This window comes from Cricetulus griseus, chromosome 2, assembly GCF_003668045.3.
Source record: "Cricetulus griseus strain 17A/GY chromosome 2, alternate assembly CriGri-PICRH-1.0, whole genome shotgun sequence".
NCBI lineage: Eukaryota > Metazoa > Chordata > Mammalia > Rodentia > Cricetidae > Cricetulus > Cricetulus griseus.
In genome coordinates this window covers 257,073,499-257,095,640 of record NC_048595.1, presented here as the reverse complement: position 1 = coordinate 257,095,640, position 22,142 = coordinate 257,073,499, and the positions used below count along the sequence as shown (strand labels likewise).

Below are 22,142 nucleotides of genomic sequence, written 5' to 3'. Positions count from 1 at the left end.
GTTAATATTGTGTAATATTCTGATGATCATTGCTTCAAAAGTAAAATTTCAATTTTTAATGTCTGAATATTTCATTTGGGATTGCCAGTTGGAACTGTTTCTAAGTGAAGACTGACCAAAAGGCTCTTTTGTGTTCTGGGCAGGAAGAGGGTGTCTGAAGCTGACATTAGGTGTACTTGAGGTCCATGGAGCAAAGGCTCTTTTCATGTAATGGCAATACGTGGAATCTACAGCTTGGGAAGCAATGACCTATGTGACCAGGTGTGAGAAACACCAGTCTATGTGGGAAAGGGATAGTGGACAGCTCTGTGAATCGAGTGAAATCATTTTTGGTTTTTAAGCCTTATTTTCCCAGCTTCAATAACAGGCTCTGCTTATAAGTAGACACCAAGAAAGAAACCAACTTTATTTTCGTGTTTCTCCTCCTCCTCCTCCTTTAATTCCAAAGGAATACATAGAGCTATAATTTCTTTCACATTTTTAAATTTTTGGTTTCAAAAATTAAATTCTATTGGTATTACAGAGCAAAATTCATGAATATTTTATGATTTGTACTTCAGGGATAAAACATTTAGTTGGAATTGAGGCACAAAGCATGGTTCTAAAGAGCTTTGAGCTTTGAGGTATAAAGAATTATAAGATAAATAATCTGCTGTCAAAAATTGTTCACTATTAATATTAATTGATAAACATTATATTTATAATCTCACTGTGGCTACCCTCCAGGGATACAAAATGAGCAAAAAGAGTCTGTATGTATCTTTGCTCAAAATAGCTTAACACAGTAAGGGGGGTATAGGTGATCTCACTAATAGATACCATGCACAAGGTGGACTGTTTGAATCAGTTACACTTTAATTTCTGGTAGACTTTGATCAACCAAATCTTGGTTTTCAGACATGATGGGAAAAAGCTATTATCTTATTTATTAGTGGTGATTTAGTGGGTTAATAAAACTGATATGACAGCTGCTCTTATCACAGCAAGTTATTGCAAGTCCCTGAGCAGCTTAACTGCATCATTTCCTTATCAGTTATCATTTGTGTAGTGTAAACAACTAACATACTAGCTCTGTTAGAACATATGTTTCAGGAATTCTATATGAGAACTGGTGAGAAAAAGAAGAAATATAAGCAAAGGTATATGTTGATCAGCTATTGAAGACAAGTGCTAGATACAACATGAACATGTCAGCTGTGAAAGAGAAATGTAGTGGTTTCACCTCGTGTCCTAAGAATCTGTCATAGTTATATTACAAGCCCAAGAATTAATTAATCATTCCTGTGCATTCATAACTTACAAATGAGATCAGTCACTTGACATAAAGCACAAGTCAGAGGATAACTGGTGTTAATGAATGAACACAACTTTGTTACAAAATTAATTTGTAACCAACATTTTTTCTATCGAACGTAGCTAATTATACTCAGAATTTTAATGGTATTTATGACATGTTTCCCTTAGTAAAATGAATGTCGTCATATGGTGATAAAGAACTGTGAAATGCTAGAATGACCCATAAAACAAATAGCAGGTAGAGGTACAGAGATCAAAACAGTCAAGCAAATTTTACTCTTATTTACCATGTATTAGCATATGTTCTTTTGTTATAATATTCCTGGAAACATTTTCTAGCAAGATTTACTTTTGAAAAATCTACTAAGGACAAAATGGTGCTGTAAAATGCTAGAGCGGAGAGGAAGAATCCATGCATACCCTGCATGAACCCGCTCCTCCCTGTTTTACGGGGTTTATATTTAACTCTAGAAAGACAGGGTGCTCGTGCACTATCTCTTCACTTTTCTGAAAGACACTAAATCATCACTAAGACGATAACAGGTGACTTGTTAGACCAAAGGAAAGCTTAAGGGGAAACAATTGTTGTGTTTGCTCCCAAAGAAAGTTGGTATGAAGCACGGCGGTGGACAGAAGACAACACTTAGATGTGTGTCGCCACCAGCTTCCTGTCTAAACATGCTGCCCTCACATCTGTCCTACACAATATCCAAACATACAACTTTTGCTGTAGCCAAGTGTTTTATTGGTGGCATGGAAATTCAGTGACAGGTGCTTACAAAAACAAAACAAAACAAAAAAACCCCAACAAACTACTGGCTTTAATAAAGTTTATGTTTTATTGGTTTTCAAATCCCTAGAACATAATGATTTATAAATGTTTGAGGATTTCCTCAAATCTTAGTGCTTAAGCCGTGGATGGAGATACTAATGATTACAGGGACAAGGTCACAATGGGATAAATAGCCAAGAGTGGAATTCAGTGGACAGAGAGATTAGTTTTGCCTCAGAGACTAGGCAGTTCCACAAAGCTAACATTATGTCTCAAAGTTGACTAAGACAGATCCTATCCCAGGAAGGAAGACATTCCTAGTGAAGAGTTCAACAAAACCAAGGCAGGAGCCAGCACAAGCTCTTTATGGAGCATACTCCAGACAGAAATGGATAAGATTACAATGTGCTCATGACTGGCTGAAAGGAGTAATTATATATCCTTATATCACAGGAGATAAAATATTTTGATCTCTACTAAAGTTTAGATTATTCTGATAATGCATACATGATTATATATGCTTGACCTTACTTGGTAAGTTGTTTTTTTATAGTTTCTTTATGACACATTGTTGCCTTCAAAACTTTTCCATATATTCATTCAATTATTCAACAAGTTTATTGACTTCCTGTTCCAGGAAGCTTGCAATCTAGAAGGTTTTATTTACACATGGCAGGTCAAATATGAAACATTCCAGTCAATGTTGCAGGTCTTAGGGATTCATGCTGATGATTTGTGTTACTCTAACTCATGATGCCTCCTAGAGAGAGTGTGCATGATTACACACATATTCAAACTATATTTGACTTAAGAATTTCTAATTGTAAGCTTGAGCTAGAAAACTAGTTCTATCGTCTGCATTGCAGGGGTGAAGGCAACATGAACTATCCAAGTACAGAGTGTTCTGTCAAACAGTGGCCTTGAATTTTGCCTTCAAACCCATAAGGTTGTTAAACAGCCTTTAAATGAACCACACACAGGATTGGTAAATGGCACATGGGGTAAAAGAGTTTGTCATGCAAGCCTGACATTTGAGCTCGGTCTCTAGAAATCATGGTGGAAGGAGAGAACTGTCTCCTGAAAGTTGTCCTGATCTCCATACACAAGCACTGGCATTCACACCACTACACACACACACACACACACACACACACACACACACACACACACACCCCACATACTCCGCACACCATGCACCCACATACCCAATACTCTAAAATATAATAAATAAAACTGTATAAATCACATATTTTTTCCAAGCTTTGTCATGAAGTTAGGATAATATTCTACTTATAGACTGTATTTGAAATCATGTATGTACAAAATTGTTTACATTAGTAGGAACTCAGTAAATGGCTACTACTTCTATTATCATTTACTGTCTCTCACTTCAGCTGTAGCATGTGTCAATTTGGAATCACCCTTATTTGCATGCTCTTTTGCTCCAAGATTGTTAACTCCTCTAGGCCAGATACCCTCCTCTATTGCCACCGAAACCTCACCATCTAGCTCACAGAATACGTTTGAAGAAAAGAAGACTCCCTCTTTTAGTGGTTCCCTGTCTCCAGGCATGCTCATAAGACGGCATTGATAGACTATGTTCATCTCATCAGTCTTAAATAAGGAGACATTGCTAATGAGAAAAGCTGTTGCTTCTGCACCACAGAGGTGAAGGCCAATGACCAAGTCAGATCTCTGGTTTCTGTGCTGATATATCAGTTACATTTGACTATTGAATAAAATGTGCAAAACTGGAAAAAACAAAACTTTCTATTTATGAACTTTCTTGTTCTAATGGTTGGATTGGTAATGAAAAATACACAGGAAAATTGTTTTCTAAAAGTAAGGAAGTAGTAAGTGCACATGAAACAATCTTAATGTCATAAATAAGAAAAAGAAATACAAATCCACACTAGCCAAGGTCTTGAAGAATGTTGCAATTTAAAACAAAGGCAACTGCAGGTAATTTTAGAACCTGGAAACATACTTGCTTCTGTGCTGATGAGTGTAGTCACTAGAGCAGGACCAGTAGGCATCTAACTCATGAGGCCATGGACTAGGATGAATAGCTAGTCTTATTTTCCATGTAAATATTTCCATGAAATATTTTCCATATTTCATTCGTCATTATTCTGACAACTATCACAATGACCAGACATGGTAGAAATGCTCTAATGTTTATTGAACTTGTGGCTACCTCTTTGACTTATCGGGTTGTCTGCCATCTGTGAAGGCAATGTAGTTCTCTATAAACTGCATGGCAAACCACTTTACCATGGGATAGAATTATTTTATTACAGGTTGGAAAGAGGCATTAGAGGTGAAAGACAAGAAGATGGGAGTTCTAATAAGTTTATCAAAGTTTGAAGCGATGCTTAATGTATATTGTTTTAGCAAGTGACTAAAGTGTAGTTGTTTAAAATGTTAAGTCTAGAGAACAAATAGTAAACTTTGCAAAAGAACATAAAGTTATATTTTCCCATTCAAAAATTCTCTTGTGTTTGTTACCACTTGTTTATTTCTTCAAATGCAGTGACATTATACTGGTATCTTAGTTCTGAAGTTTTAAAGGGGAAATAATAATACTTATTCCAAATCCCCAAGCTCATAATCCTAATCCTACTGCTATATCTCAACAGAGGCATATTAATCGGCTAGTTTATTAATAGTTTAAGTACTGCTGCTATTGTTTATTATTTATTATTCACTGTTTAATGATTTCTGTTACTGTATTTCCTTTGATCATGTCTTTATTAATTGAGCTTGTTTTTACCATAGAAATGTAAAATCAGTTCAGAGTTTCTGAGCTTTCATAGACTTCTCATTTCCTGGGTAATAAAAATGTTTAGGTATGGAACCACTACACCAAGTCTTTTTTTTTTTTTTTTTAATTACCCATGTCAGAAGGATGACTTGAAGTACTTATCTGCCATTGATCTATCCCATTTAAACTTACATGGTATTACCATAGTAATGTTTAAAACCCAGTTAGTTTGGAGTCCAGTGGAAAAAAGTCCTTGTCCTTTAGTTTCATCCACTTCCTGAACTTAGATGCATGTAGATGGGAAAGCATGGTGGAAAGGTGGCAGTGTTACTTCCCAGGGAATGTCTTGTGTGGGCGGCAGTCCTTACTGGGTTCATTCTGTTATTCCTACTTTCCCTTTCTCTTTCACTAACACAGAAATGGCTCCTGTCTTGCTGTAGGTATCATTACTATGGGATTGGCATCAAAGAGAGCAGTGCATATTACCACTCAGTTTATTCTGGAAAGGGCCTGACAAGGTACAGTGATGTTATATTCAAGACTCATCTCTTCACTTCTTTAAATATGCATGACATCTATTCAATAAAATGACTTTGTAACTTTGGTTATTATGAAAATGTTTTCTCGTAATCATCAAATGTAATGTCAGCTTTGTGCGAAAATTGTCATGATATAATCTATATTACTTGGGAAATTATATAATTTTAATGGTTGGTGAGAAATTAACAGTGAGCTAAGAGTCCTCAGGAGATGAGAAGAATTCAAGGAGGCAGAATTGCCTTTAAATTTGTACTTACTCAGGGGTTGGGGATGGCTCAAGGGTTAAGAACACTTGTTCTCACAGCAGACCCACATCCTCTAGCTAACAATCATTCAAAACTCCAGTTCCAGAGAATCCAATGCTGTCTTCTGGCCTCCATGGGCACAGAACATACATGGTGCACAGACATTCATGCAGCCAAAAAAAATACCCCAGACACATAACATAAATAAATCTTTTTAAATATTTGCACTTACTCATAAGATTGGGTTTATTTTCAGGCTAGATTCAATAAAAATAAAATAAAAATGTGATAGTTTTGAAGAGAAAGTTGTTTTAAAAATCTGTACATTTGAATAATACCTTACTAGCAAAAGGTTATTATAATAACTGCTAAACACCCAATCTTTTAGACCATCTTACTTAGTAAGACAGTATGATATCACTGTCCCACTCATGTCTCTGTGGTAGAAGTCCATATTACTACAAAGACCACACTGTTTTAAGCTGTCATTGACTATTAGGAGCAGGATATTAATATTTGAGGTTATAGTCAATCAGACCAGACTAATTAATCTGCTCCTGAGATTTCCTTGTGGTGTGGTTACTAAGAATTACTTGTAGCCCTTAGAAGAAGAAATCACTTTAAAAGAAAAACATCTTAGACAAAAATAAGTCACTTGAGTTATGCTAAGATTAATTCGGGTGTTACAGTAGCAGGTTACTAGTGAATATTCACAATAAAATGTAAATACAGGCTAAGACACACACAAACCTTTAGCATAAACTATTTTTGTTTTCCTCAAATCTCACCCAACTCCCCTTTTATTTTAATTTCCTCCATGAACCACCTTTTCTTAGACATTTGAGCAGTAATGATATTGTGAACAGATTACTTTTAATGTCCTCTGTGTTTTCTTGGATGCTATAATTATAATTTCTTTCAAACTGATTTTTAAGGTTTTCGGGGAGCAAACTGAAGAATGAGGTAAGAATGCTTTTTCATCTCTGTTTCACATCTGCTCCGTGTCTTAGAAACTCAGAAAGTTTTCTTCCTTAAATATAAAAGTGAATGCTGTTTATTGAGAGCTACTTGAAAACAAGGACTCCAAATACAGTTAAATCAGACTTCGAGTGAGAATGTTCGCATAGACCTGCTCAATGGCTTCTAGTTCACTCAGAAGAGATAATTTTCAGTGATCTAATGCCACATACTTAGGAAATTGAAAAGAAGACTACCACTGACCTACGAACTTCTATTTCAACAATTAGAAAAGCTCTAATAGAAAACATAGAAAGAATTGGTATTTGGATTATGCTAATTCAGCAAAAACCTTGAATAGTTGTCAAGAAGCCCCAGTGCTTTACTGCACTGTGATCTACTCTGCTACTTTATGCACACAAATGCGCACATACAGACCCACACATGTGCATGTAGGCATGCATGCACATACATATGCACACACAAATGCACTAATGAATGCCTGCACACACATACACATGCACACACACACAATGCACTAATGAATGCATGCACACACATACACATGCACATACACAATGCACTAATGAGTGCATGCACACACACATGCACACACACATATATACTAATGAGTGCATGCACACACACACATGCACACACACATATATACTAATGAGTGCATGCACACACATACACATGCACACGCACACATGCACTAATGAGTGCATGCACACACACATGCACACATACGCATGCACACACATTTGTGCATTCACTCTCATGCATGCACTCTCTCTCACACACACATGCACTCAAACACACACTGTATGTAATCTTTTCCTTTTGGCTTCCTCTCCAACCTCTCCTTAAAGAACAGATCAGCAAACTGACTTTATCTAAATGAGTTAGACTACCATTAGGGACTGCATGGCTAATTAGGCTCATGATAAGACCTTCATTATCTTCAGTTTAACTAATCATTAAAACAAGGGGCTACAAAACTAAATACACATGACAGTGTGCTGTGTAGTAAACCCCAACTAAAGGTAAAGTGTAACTCCATTAGTTGGATGAAATAATGCAAGCACCTTATCTTAAAATAACAATAAAAGCCCCCAACCTTCTGAAATGAGCAGTTTCTTTCCAGTACTTTTAAAACAGCTAATAGTTAATTGCACAATAAACTCCTGATTGCTATTTTATCAATAAAATAATAGCTTTTTATTAGATAAACAACTATGAAACTTTAAAAATATTGACTTAGAAATACATGTTGGTTCATTAAAGATTCAGCCAATAGGGGTTTTAAGTGATTTCGCTCAGGTGTTCCTCCAGTATGATGAGATCTATTCACTGACCTGCCATGTACAGCACATCTTAGCCCACAGAGGAAAGGGAAGCTGCTTCTTGGATCTACTTTTCCCTCCTGAGGTGACTACATTACTAATTCAGATTTAGTTAATAAAGTTATCAATAAGCTATTCTATGCATGCTATATGGACTGTGTGTTTGCTACAGGCACCTGGAGAATTGCAATGCATCTTTGTGATGATGACTAAAATTGACACATGAGAGAGCTTTTTAAAAGCTCAGAACTAAGTAATTTGTTGCATGCAAAGGACTAAGTTTGAGGCCTTGAACGTCTTAGACAGTTTCTTCTCCTGAGCTGCACCCCCACCTACCTAAAGTGATTTTAAAATGATATTTGCACAACAAAGTTGAAATTTTACAGTTATTTTGTCCTTAAGGTAATCAACAATTCCTGTTTGCTAAGGACAAAAAACAATCAGTGCAAATCTATGTCTACTTCAGATTATTTGAACATTAATAATTTTGGGACAGGTTGAGTATCTGCCAAGACTGTTGATTTACAGCCAAATCAAGCGAGGCTGTGAGATACACGGGCTTAAAAACAATCAGAATAGGGCTCTGCATTTTAAATCCATGATCAAAGCAGCTAATTCACATATTCATGATACTATAATTTCTACAGGACAAGGTAGTATGTGGATATTCATGTGGAATTTAAGACATTTTTTATGAATTAACATTTTAAGACAATCAAGTTCATAAGATCACAAAGTAACTATGCTTACTGCCCTCTTTGTTTTTGCTTTTTAGTAGTTGTTTAGCTTCTGCTTCTGCTGTGGCCAGCTTTTATTTGCCTCTACATTTTGAAGCATTTAAAGCTCTGCAAAGCTATGTAGAAAAAAATAAATCTCATATCCTGACTATCCCAACTAAGACTTGAGAATGGAGGCGCATTTCTTTCCTTCAAACCAGAAAGAGAAAAGGCAAATTCAGATGGAGGATGCAAACACTGGGACAGCAAGCTAGGCGGCTTCTGTTAGGTGGTGTTTCTCTCTCAGGCAGCATGGGGCCAAAGAAGTCCGATGAGCTTTAGGAAAGTTGGCTATTCTCTAGAACAGTCAGCTGTTCTTAAATGCCATTCCCAGGGGGAAAATGCCATCCTGAAGTCCCCAGGTGCCCATAGTATACAGGAACTCTTCTGGGTGACAGATATTAGTTATATATCTTCCTAAGACAAATAGGAAAATTTAAATAATTTTGATGATACTTCATTTCTCATGAATCTTTTCTTGAGTCTGTAGAAAATAAGAATGGTAGAGTATTATAGAATTTGAATAACAGGAGCCATCAGAAATGCAGAAATATTCAAAAGCAGTCATAATTTTAAAGAAGAACATGTATATAAAAATTAAAATTAAAAGAGAGATTACTGGTTAGGTACACTAGTTATCATCAGTATTCCAATTCTTTCTAATTTAATGTATATATTTTATATTCCAATAGACACTTCTATGGTAATTAACTTTTGAAAATAATCAAAATAGCTGTAAACTTAGTATAGAAAAATATATAGGAAATAATAGTTAAAAGAAGTATAAACTTAGAAGAGACCATAAAAGGGCATGTCTAGTAGATACTAAATATTGTGACTCTCTGATATAGACTCAGTTGTAGATAGAAAAAAATGCAGTGGAGATTCAATAGCTGAGAAAATACCCTAGTATGCATATGGATTGAGTGTGATTAGTGTTGACTGCAATAAAAAGGGAGGAAGACAGTTTTCAAAGACTTGCCTCAAGTCCTTGCTAGAGGAAGTTGGATTATCAAAACAAAAGGTAATATGAATTATAACTGTCTATGTAAAGCCTGGATTGATGCTTCTTTGAGCAAAAAAACCCAGTTATTTTGTTGTTATTGACTTTTTTATTTTTTACTGATATGCCTAATATTCATTTTAAAACAAAAATATATCTCTTACAAACTTTATTTTATATTAATTAATATATATGCTTGAGAGAAAAACATGCTGATGACAGTTTTTATAGTTTATTTGGTATAAAACCCATAGATTTAGTTGTTTTGTTGTTGTTAGTTTTATTTGATTGTTCTTTCTTCTTTTATTGTTTGGGAACTTTGTACATGCATATCATGTTTTTTGATAAAAACCTTCCCCTGCCCCCTTTCCCCTCTTCAAATGAAACTGGGGTAGGCTTTCAGAGGTGGCATCCCAGAAGAAACTGACTCTCCCTCCCACAGCAAACATCAATTACAAATAGTTCCTCGGCTAGGGGTGAGATGAGGAGTTCCTCTTCCAACCATGCTGGGATTTTTGTCTGACTTGATCTTGTGCAGATCTTATGCATGTAATCACACCACTATGAGTTCATTTGTGTAATGGCACTATTTCAGCAAATACTGTTTTGCTACAGGTGTGTATATTTTCTTTCACTTATAATCTTTCCACACCCTCTATCATGATGACCCCTGAGCCTGGAAGAGAATGGGTGTGATACAGATGTCCCAATGAGAACTGAGTATTCCATAGTTCCTTATGTTCTGCACATTGGTCAATTTGTAGGTTCCTATATTAATAACTATCTAACACACGAAGAAGCTTCTCTGGCTGGGCATTGGTGGCACACGCCTTTAATCCCAGCACTCGGGAGGCAGAGACAGGCAGATCTCTGTGAGTTCAAGGCCAGCCTGGTCTCCATAGCAAGTGCTAGGATAGGCTCCAAAGCTACACAGAGAAACCCTGTCTTGAAAAACCAAAAAAGAAGCTTCTCTGTTAAATATTAAAAGATGCACTAATCTATGAGTATAGAAATGAGTCATTAGGGGTTATTTTAATACTATACCTACTTAGCAGAATGATAGTGTTGTGTTCTCCCCTAGAACCTATTATATGTCTAGAAATAGATAGTATTTATAACTATATTCTGGGATGTGGTAGCTACCAACCATGTGAAGCTATTGAACAAAACTAAAAGTTAAAATTTAAGTCACACTAGCTATATTTCAAGTGCTTATAAGTTATATGCAGTGTGTTTACTATTTTAGACATAATGAATTCAGAACATTAACATAATCATAGAAATTCTATTGAACAGTGCTGCTGCAGGATGTGTAAGAAATTTGATACATTAGAAATGTAATATGGTGAGGTTGACCAGATGTCTCAAAGGTTAAGAGTACTTTCTGCTCTTCCAGAGGACTCTAGTCCTTGCTTACTAGCATCTACATGAGGTGGCTCACAGCCTCCTGAAACTCTAGTTCTAGGGTATTTAATGTCCTCTTCAGGCCTCCATGGGTACCTGCATTCATGTACACATAACCACACACATGCACATAATTAAAATCAAAAGAAAAACATCTTTAAAAGAGACATATAACCAAGTATAAAGTAGGTAGGTAATTCACATAATGATAAAATGAATGACTATTACAAAGTGATGTTCAAAGCACCTATTCTGGTTGGCTAACATTCACATTATATGATCAATAAACATTTTGAGTATTATCAGCAAAAATTGCTCAATGCAAATATTGGTTAGAAAAATGCAAACCAGTCATGGTAGTGCACACATTTAATTCCAGTAATTGAGGGTTCAAGGTTAGCCTGGTCTACAAAGTGAGTTCCAGGACAGCTAGGCTAGGAATATACAGAAAAACCCTTGTCTTGAAAAAGAACTGAAAATAAAGACATAAAGGAAAAAGGAAATATGAAGTTACTAAAACTATTATGAGTGACTTTTCACAATTATTGGATTAAAAGCAATAAAAGGACTGAAGAAATGCTGTAGTTAGGAATATTGAAGAAAACACCACTGAATACTAGAAGAGGCAGTATCTGATGAAATTGAAGGTGCCATATTTGATGATGGCATTCCTGGAGAAACTTTTAGAAAACAGAGAGACATATATAAGAATTTTCATTTCAGCATTGCTTATGGTTTCTGAATACTGAAAAAAGTTTATCTATTACGAATTAATTGAAATAAATGAGCTATCTTTAGAATAGGAGACATCTAAAATAGCTAGGAGATGGGTAACAAAGGACATTAATGTAGAAGGATACATACTGTATGGTAGCAATTTTAAATAATGAGTATTATCTAGAACATATTTGTAGGAAATACATTTTAAAGTATAAATAACCATTTTAGTGGGGAGGGAAAGAAGCTTGCTGGAGAAAGGAGGGCTGCATAGGCTGCTTTAACATGGGAGTGTCTCATGTATTAGTCAAGATGGTAAGTATATGGCATTTTATTATCTATTTTATATAACTTTGCAGCTACAATGGAAGATAAACCACAATTAAAAAGAAAACACAAACAGAAAGAGGACAATAAGCAAGTCCCTTTGTGATTTTATGAAATTAGATAGACTTAAAATTTTAGTTTATAAATACATGTTTTAAATTTCAAAAATGTGGAGATTTTCTCAGAATCCTTTAATTCCTTGCAATAAAATGAAACCTAATTATATTGTACTGGTGAAGAAGACTTTTCTCTTGTTTTAAGTTAGAAACTAGTTATTTTTTAATTTTATTTCTTTTTATTGAAATAGATTCTTTTCTCATACAATATATCCTGACAATAATTTCACCTCCTTCTACTCCTCCCAGTTCCTTCCTCCTCCCCTCCCTTCAAGATCTACTCCCTTTCTATCTCTCATTAGAAAAGAACAGGCTTCCAATAGACAACCACCAAACATGGCAAAATAAACTATAATAAGATATAGCAAAAACTATCATATCAAAGTTGGACACAGCAACCAGACAGAAGGAAAAGAGTCTCAAGGTCAGGCACAAGAGTCAGAGAGTCACAGAGTCCATAGAAGTACTGAGCTGATATCTATAATATATAGAGGACCTGGTGTTGATTATATAGGCACTGTGCCTGTTGCTTCAGTCTCTCTGTGAGCTCATATGCACCTTGCTTAGTTGATTCAGGGGGCCTTGTTCTCCTGAGATCCTCTACCACATCTGGCTCTTAAAATCTTGCCACATCATCTTTGATGTGATTCCTTGAGCTCACAGGGGAGGGATTTGAGAAAGACCTCTCATTTAGATTCTCTCCCCACATAATGTTTGGCTGCGGGTCTCTGCATCTGTTCCCATCTGTGGCTTGAGCAAACCTCTCTGATGATGATTGAATAAGGCAGTGATATATGAGTATAGCAGAATACTTAAAGCTTGCCATTCCCAGAAATCCCCCTACCACTTTCATATCCTTTATGCTTACTCCCCTCCCAAAGCCTTTTCTTTTATCTCCAAGAACTCTAACAGGCCCTTTTGTACTCCATGACCTTTACACATAAATGCACATTTATAAAAATTACAAGCTAGCATTGTCATATGAGAAAGAACAAGTGATCTTTGTATGTCTGAGCTCAGGTTCCCTAACATAATATATTTTCTAGTTCCTTTCATTTTGCTGCAAATTTCATTTTTCTTTACACACAAGTGGTCGATGTACATCTACACTGATTCCATTTTCTTGCTGCTATAACTAGAGCATCATGATATGCACATTTCTCTGTCATAAGATACAGAATCCTTTGAGCATATACTTAGCCTTAGGGTAGATGTATATTTAGTTTTTTTGAGAAATTTCCATACTGATAGAGGCTGCTCAGTTTCCACACCCATTAACATTAAATAAGGTTCCTCTCACCTGTACGCTCACAGGCATTTGTGTCATTTGTCTTCTTGAGGCCAAACATTATGACTGGTAGAGATGGAATCCTCAAAGATATGTGTGTGTGTGTGTGTGTGTGTGTGTGTGTGTGTGTGTGTGTGTGTGTGTGTTTATGTGTGTGTAATTGTGTATGTAATTGTGCGTGTGCAATTGTGTGTGAGAGTGCAGACACACAGATGCCACAGTGTGCTATGGAGGTCAGAGAAAAACGGTGGATATAAGTTCTCACCTTCCACTTTGGGATGGGGTCTCTTTGTTGTTTGCTGCTGTGTATAAGAGGCCAGCTGCCCAGAGAGGTCCAGGTGACCTGCTTTTCTCCAGCTTCTTCTTGCCTTTGGAGTGCCAGAGTTACAGAGACATGCTACCTATCTGAGACTTCAGGTGACTCATGAGAGTTCAAACCTGCACATCTGTACAGCAAGCCCTTTTACCTACCAAGTCATCCTGGGTCTCAAATTCGTGTTTCTCCTTTGGGAAATATTCTTAAATTTCTTATTCTATGTCTAAATTAGGGTGTTTCCTTGTTTAGTTTTCAAAGTACCTTCTATATTCCAGATACTGATTTTCTCTCAGGTGTATAGCCAGAAGGGATTTCTCTCACCGTACAGTCTATTCTGCCTCACTTAACTGCTTCTTTTGCTGTGTCGAACCTTTTGAATTTCATAATGTCACATTTGTCAACTGTTGTCTTTATTTCCCAAACAACCAGATCCCTACTTAAGAAACATCTTCATTCTCTTCAAGGGTTTTCCTGGCTTGTTTTTCTCTAGCAGTCTTGAAGTTTCGGCTCTTACATTAAAGTCTTTAACCCATTTACAGGTGATGTAATTCAGGATGAAAGATGATCTTGTTTCATTCTTCAAAATGTAGATAATCAGTTTTCCTAGCACCATTTGTTAAGCATTCTATCCTTTCTTCAATGAGTATTTTTGGCATCTTTGTCAAAAAAAAAAATCAGGTGATAATAGTCGTATTGTTTCCTTTTTCTGTGACTCTTTTCGTTTTCATAAATTTTGTCTCAAGCAGCTAGAATATCAAAGTCACCCTCATCCCTTAGAGAATAATCTCTTATTTTCATAAACTACAGTGAAGAAAATTCCCCAATAGTCATCTTGTTTCTCCTTCGCATTAACTGCTCATGGTCTGTTGAATAATGTTGTATCAAGATCAATCTTGCCAGGTATTGGTGGCACACGCCTTTAATCCCAGCACTCGGGACAGAGAAACCCTGTCTCAAAAAACCAAAAAAAAAAAAAAAAAAAGTTCAATCTTAATCCCTCCCTCCTTAGGATATGCTTTTCAAATATTTGCAGACTGTTATCACATCTTCCTTTGTCATCACATAGCCACGCCAGACCACTTAGTTCCTTACTTTGCCTTCCTCACAAGGAAGACACTCTTATAATCACGTTTGTCTGTTTTCTTCTTTTTTGCTCCTAGAAATAAGATTAGTAGTTTACCCACAAATATGGAAGTCATCCTCTGAGACAGATGAAAATGAAATGAAACACTATAGAAGCCCAATGAAACAAAGCAGACTTCTGTGACCCGTCTGTAGTACACAACTTGACATCTCTTGTAGCGCAATTATAGCAACAAGGACACAAAAAGATAGCCAGCCCTTTCTGGTTTTGTGCCACACATTGTGGAGAGCATAGCATCGTTTCTGACTTTTGCCATCTTTGTAAACTATGGCTAGCAAACCCAAAGAAATGCGGTTTTAAAAGCTTTTCCTTGGGCTGCTTTGCCTCTTGCACACCTCCTACCTGTATCACTAGCTACAATTACACCAAAGTACTACCAATATGAAAATTCTAAACTATAAAGATAAAAGCATATACTTTGCTCTGTAATGTTCTCTAGCATGCTAAGCAATTTTGCTGGGAAATTTCTATTTATAATACCCCAGTATACAGAGATCTGCACTCATGACCTATTTTGTTAAGAGAGAAGTCCTCTGTGCACCGTTCCTCATCTTTCCTCCTACTAATGAAAGGGTAGCAATCTCTAGGGTGCATTCTTATGTTTCTGTATAAGCTTCATGACTGATGAATGCATCACTAAGGAAATCTGTTGCTTACTTTTTGTTTGGTTTCACTTTCTATACATTTCACATTTGTACTGTGATTTTTTTATTCTCTGAGAATTAATTCTCAGGGAGGATGCTTCAAGGGTACTTCCATTCCTCTAAGTTGTGCAAATGAAGTGTATGGTGTCTTCAGTAACACAGGTTTAACCTGCAAATTATGACAGGGAACAACTTTGTTTTTCTTTTTGGCCTACAGTACCCATCTTTGATGGTTCACTGAGAGTGTTCATATATGGCAAACCCAAAGCATAGAAAGTCTTTGAAGTAGACCTGGAATTGTGAAGACTGAATTAAATGGAGTGGGTTGAAATGAACTTACAATTACACAAACATATTATTTCTATAATAGTTCTTGATTATTCTTAAATTTTTATTTAATATTTATCATGCTTGAAAATATATGTTAGGGCTAAAATTTATAGCAACTAGGAAAAATTGACTTGCATATTAATATAGGATTGGTTTACATGCTCATATAGAATCTTTCCGTATGAAGCTGTGATTTTTAAAATATTTGATGTTTAAAGACCCAAAAGTCTTCCAAACTTTTTCCTGTATTACCATGAAAAATCTAGAAAGATATACAAAGCCTGATACAAGACAGGGTGGAAACCCGGCCTATGTATATCAATATAGCTTTAGTCTAATAAACATGTCCAACGTGAATAAGGATACACAAGAAACCCAGAAGTTTTAGGGGGACCTAAAAGGCAGAATTAAATTCTTTCTTTTCTACCTTTACCATATTTGTAATTTTATTCCTGACTCAAACTTTTGATTGCAACCATGTTTATTTAATTTTTTCCTTTCAGTTTTAATTTTTTGTTTTCTGAGACAGAATCTCTGGTGGTCCAGGTAGTCTCAGGCTCTCTATGCAGGTGAGGCTGCCCTTGAACTCCTGGTTCTTCTGTTTCTTCCTGCCAAGGGTAACTGCTCCTGAAAAGTTTGTTAACTTCTGTTTCTAGAGCAAGGACAATCAGTTCTGGCCTGTGGAACATATGCAGAGGCCCCAGATTCATCGTAATCAGACCTTCACAGTTCCTGTGTGGGTTTCCCATGTGTGTCGGCTCACAGCATTATACATTATTACACAATATGTATTTGCATTTTTCCTAATTTGCTGAACACTGCTTTCCTCTGGAGATGCAAAAGAATGACAAACTTCTGAATTCAGTGTGGGGGCGTTGATGTAGAGTTCAAATTACAAGTTTGGAAACCAGAAGACTTAGATGCTAATAAAGTCCAAGCAGTAACTAACCCACCTGAGACTCAGCAAGTGGATCTAGTTCTCATCATCATGCTTACATTACTGGTAAATGCACAGCTGGGATCTAGCTATTTCTGAAGTAGATCTTCCAAAATGCACCATTAACAAATATGAACTTAAGTTTACTCTCTAAAAGTTGTGAAAAATGACAAATATTCAAAACAAAACTCCCAAGTGAGAGGAAAAATCTTTGGTGATGAAATTACTTAACATTTGAGGGCAAATTGGCCGATTTATTCAGTTACACAGTTTACCTGAACCTCTAAATCTACACAGTTTGAAATATTCATTTCTGTTTCATTACCAAATCTGGAGTCCATAACCGTGACATTTCTTTTTGTGCTTCTCTTAATTACAGGGTGGTTTTACTCGTAAATACTCCCTGAGCTCAAAAACAGGAACACTTCTTCCAGAGTTCCCCAGTGCTCAGCATCTTGTGTACCAAGGATGCATTTCTAAGGACAAGGTATCAATTAAAGACACTTCTGTATGGATTTTCTGATATGTTGGCTCCATATCTCCTTTGGTTGGGAATCTTACAGCATTTGCAGGAAGCAGTCAGAAATCTGCATTGTCAAACAGAATTGATTGATTTATAGGAGAGACAAATGTTTACCAACATTGATTAAACACTTTCCAATTAATTATTTACCATTTCTATGATAGCGTATAATCAGAAGGTGATAAAATAAATCCCCAAAGGCTAAAGATTATTTTTATTTAAAATTCAAAATTGAGGGGGAAAAACTAGACTGTGTCTATTGTGTCCAGATTTTCAGTGGTAAGGTTTATGTCTTTTTGTTAATTCCATCTTATTTCAATAAGTAGTCACTGAGCATTTCTCTAGGACATAATCTGTTCCTAGCAATGAGGGGGATACAAAGAAAAGGGTTACACAAGATGACAAAAGAGAGAATAATTTTCATTGGGTTCATTCTATAAGTATTCCTCAATAAGAATTTCCAATGCTTCTTTAATAAAATCTCACACTAAATCTTCTTTTATTTCTTTCTACACTTCTAGAGCCATTTGTTGGGGCATCACTGGCTATTTAGTAGTGGGTACCATTATTGAATCAGAGCTTAATGATCTTTATATGTTTCTTTCAAGTGAAGCTCATTATATTCACATTGGTGAAATTGCTTTTGACACAATTCATATTTTGAAGTGCAAACACACAGGGATGCCATTAATATTCAACTGAATCACCTTAGCAATAGGAATTTTGTATAAAGAGGAAACACAGAATATTGATTTTTTAAAGCTATTGATACATAAACAGAGATGCAGAGTAACTATAAAACATGTTTGAATGCTAGATGGATTGTGCCAGGTAAGAAGAGGTCAAGTACTAAAGATAATCTTCAGATGTTGAATACATCCATCCATGCCCTTCTATTCTTTCCTCTGATGACAGTTCTTTTTTGTTTGTTTGTTTGTTTTGTTTTGTTTTCGAGACAGGGTTTCTCTGTGGCTTTGGAGGCTGTCCTGGAACTTGCTCTTGTAGACCAGGCTGGTCTCGAACTCACAGAGATCCACCTGCCTCTGCCTCCCGAGTGCTGGGATTAAAGGCGTGCACCACCAACGCCCGGCCTGATCACAGTTCTTAAAGTTAACATGCTTTTTCATTTATAGATATAATGACTTCATACTAGAGAAATTGCCAGTAAATGTTAACATGTGGCAGCTTGTGAGGAGAGATGAGAAATTCACTTCTTGGAGGGCAAGTGGTGTTGGTTTTCCTCTGTGGAGAGAGTTGCTTGCATGCAAACATGCCATGAAGATGTTTACTGTGTAAATATACCTGGTGAGAGGCAAAGAAGGAGGCAAGTGACAAAGAAAAATAGAGAGGAGAGGAGCGTGTGGCAATGGTTTATTTCAGTTCTCTGCTGGCCTCTAAGGAACTCTAACCTTTCGCACTGAAATTCTGGCAGATCATTTCTCACTCAGGTACCAAGGGTGATTGATTATGAGACTTCTTTCTTCTAAGTTCATTCCCAGTGGACTCTTTTATGAGTCCCAGGACTGATACCCTTCTCTCTCTTTTTTTTTTTTTTTTCTGGACAGCTTAGCCCTTTTACCCACCTGCAGTCGTCAAGATGCATTAGAAACAGGTTGGGGCTGAAGCCAAGGGCTTGAAGCACCATTTCTGCCTTAGGCAGAGAGAGAGTAGAAAATGCTCAGTGAGAAGTTGAACCCAGTAAATATTATTGCCAACAGCTTGGGTGGGATGGGGGCTGCTCTTTCATGGTGCTGTCATCACTCAAGGTGGTAATCAACTCCACTACATGTTCTCTATCCATAATTAAACTGAACCTTGATTCTTTCTGGTATTGTCTAAAATGATATCTGTTCTCAGAAAATCAAATCAAATGATGTTTCTGAAGAAGACAAGTACAATTAAAGTTTAATGTCATAAGGCATGTAAATATTAAATAAACACTAATACTAAGATCTCAAATTTCTGATGAACTCTGTGTAAAACACCATATTTGAAAAAATAAAGCAACACGTGAACTAGAATTTACACTTACACATTAGTAGATTTTGGAGCCCAACAGGTTAATTTCTACTAATTTATGTAAATTGAATAAAGTGATTAATTGTGTTATAAAATTTTAATCCATGTATTACTTACTCTGATCATATTTATACCCGTTACCTACACTTTTCTCTTTTACTTCATCCCACTATAGCCTTTATATTCCCTAACTGTATCAAGATGTAAAGTTTTGACAACCTTATGACTTCCTTTCCATCCTTCACGCTGTCCTTATTCTCATTTGAGAGGTTTGCCTTGGTGATCTATCTAAAAATAATAGCTTTGCCTAAAGTGTAGAGCAACTTTTATTTGCTTTGACAAAAACATCCCACTGGATATACCCTGTGATGAGCATAACTCCTTGGAATGAGACTGCTAGTTTTCGTGCCATCATTATTCAGTGGCAAACTAGACCATAATGACAGATGCTGTCCCAGAATAAGAGGTAAAATGCAAAATATTAGGACAGGCAATGACCACACCATCATAGATGCTGTTGCGATCCAAAGAGCCAACATTCATCATTTTTAAAAACATATACTATCCACTTTGTATGTGTTAATTCACTTAGAACTTTTATTAAGGTGACTTTAGAGTCAAACCCTGAAACCACTACACCACACTGCTCCAGCATCCAAAGAGTTGATGTATTTCAGGCCAGATATGTGGTAGGACACCCTTTATTTTGGCACTTGGGAGGAGGAAGCAGGTAGATCTCTATGAATCTAGGGCCAGCTTGGTCCCAACTGTGAGTTTAAAGTTGGCCAGGGCTCCATAGCAACACCTTGTCTCAAAAAACAGCAATAACAAAAAGTTGATGCATTTTGACATCTTACATTTCTTTTCCCAATAAAATATTTTTTCTTATGCAGAAAATTTAGATGATATTTTAGCCAATAGCCAGCTTTTAAAATGCTCTTATTACATCATGTTGTATCATATTTCATCTTATCATGCCATATGGCATCAGATCACCAATTTCCACATCTTTGTCCTCCTATCCTTGAGATAAGGATCTATTCCTTATTCCAGGTCCTCTGCATTGAGCAACATGCCTGGTCTATAACAGGAACTTCAAAGTATGGAATGAACAAATAAGAAATTAAAAAATTCTTTAGTTAAGCTTTTTCTTCCTTAACATAGGTTGATACTCTCATAATGATGTACAAAACTCACTGCCAGTGTATCCTTGACAACGCAATCAATGGGAACTTTGAAGAGGTAAGGTGACAGAATGCTTCTCTGTGGCATTATGTAAACATTAACATCCTGTTCTTAATAAGTTCAATATGCTCTTTGCTCCACAACTAGATCCAGCATTTCTTACTCCACTTTTGGCAAGGAATGCCTGACCATCTCCTTCCCCTGCTGGAAAACCCTGTTATCATTGACATTTTCTGTGTCTGTGACTCGATTCTTTATAAGGTAAGTATCTTGGAGTTCCCTATTCATGAAGAATTTAGTTCCTTAAATGACACCCGGAATGCTTGCAGTGCATTCACAATTATTTTAATACTTGTTATGGTAAACAAAACCAGCTCACTTTCAGTTTACAGCTAAGAACAATCCAAAATAAGATGTGGTGGCTAATATATACAAAATTTGTTAAATTTTGTTACTTCTATCTAGGAGATGTTTTCATAGTAACATAATGCAACATCTACTTTCTCAGGAGAAAGCATGATTAGATACTTTCATAGGATTAACACCTTGAAAATCTCTAGCTTAAAAACATCAATGTCCAGTTGTGTCCTTAACCTAATAAGAGTCCACAGATTTCTTCAGAATGGTCACAAGAAGGGATCCTGGTATAGATGACCAGGTTGACCTGGCCAAATATTTAGTGGGAAAGGAGATAGCATCTTCCACAGTTAAGCACTAAAAAGGCCCAAACAGAGCAGTGAAATGATATTGCACCTTAAAATGAACTTGCCTGCATTGACCTGCCAAATTGTCACACACAAAAAAAAAACAAAATTATCCTTTGAGTACATAATCTGAGAAAGTTTACAAGACATGTTGGGCAAATTAGTTACTTCTTCATTCTCAGCATTTTGGAAAACTAGAGGAGACACCAATACATCACTTAGAGGCAACTTTGCAACAATCGACAGCTTGACTTGAAGATAAGTGAGGGGCCACATCTTCTTCCTCTGTTCAATAGATATAGAAGGATAGAATGCAGAGATAAGTGCAGAGTTTTCTTGCCTTCAATTCAGGCTCACATTGATGGACAAGAAGGACTGTCTTGATTTTGTCTCTCTTTTATTGAATAAATGCCAATGTTTACAAGGAAAGATTCAGTTTGCACTATGTGATTGTAATGCTTATCACTTTAAAAAGCAATTAGTAGGAGATGAGAGGTAGCTCTTAGTGAGCACAAAAGAGATCTGGGCTCAGGTACACAGCTGTCACCATCAGAGCAACACCTTTAGATGACAACTCAGCTCTTCTAAGAAATATCCACCCATACACACACACACACACACACACACACACACACACACACACACACACAAATTATTTTTAAAAATTTAGCCCAACACAAAAATTTCCTGATTTTAAGTATCAGTAAGTACATTTAGTTCTCTTAGTCATGGTAGAGCCAGGGAGGCACAAAGGGCACAGCAAATAAAATAGTGTAAACTGAACATCTG

The 22,142-nt window shown here is 36.3% G+C and overlaps 1 protein-coding gene across 1 annotated transcript in view; it reads left to right on the top strand.

Annotated features, from left to right (window-relative positions):
* Window positions 1-22,142, top strand: part of Rfx6 (regulatory factor X6) — a 46,346-nt gene that overhangs the window by 9,109 nt on the left and 15,095 nt on the right. The window contains exons 5-9 of the mRNA XM_027402075.2: window positions 5,273-5,350; window positions 6,553-6,580; window positions 17,302-17,409; window positions 20,629-20,706; window positions 20,797-20,910. Of these exons, the coding sequence (XP_027257876.1) occupies window positions 5,273-5,350; window positions 6,553-6,580; window positions 17,302-17,409; window positions 20,629-20,706; window positions 20,797-20,910 (406 nt within the window). The remainder of the gene's footprint in view (window positions 1-5,272; window positions 5,351-6,552; window positions 6,581-17,301; window positions 17,410-20,628; window positions 20,707-20,796; window positions 20,911-22,142) is intronic.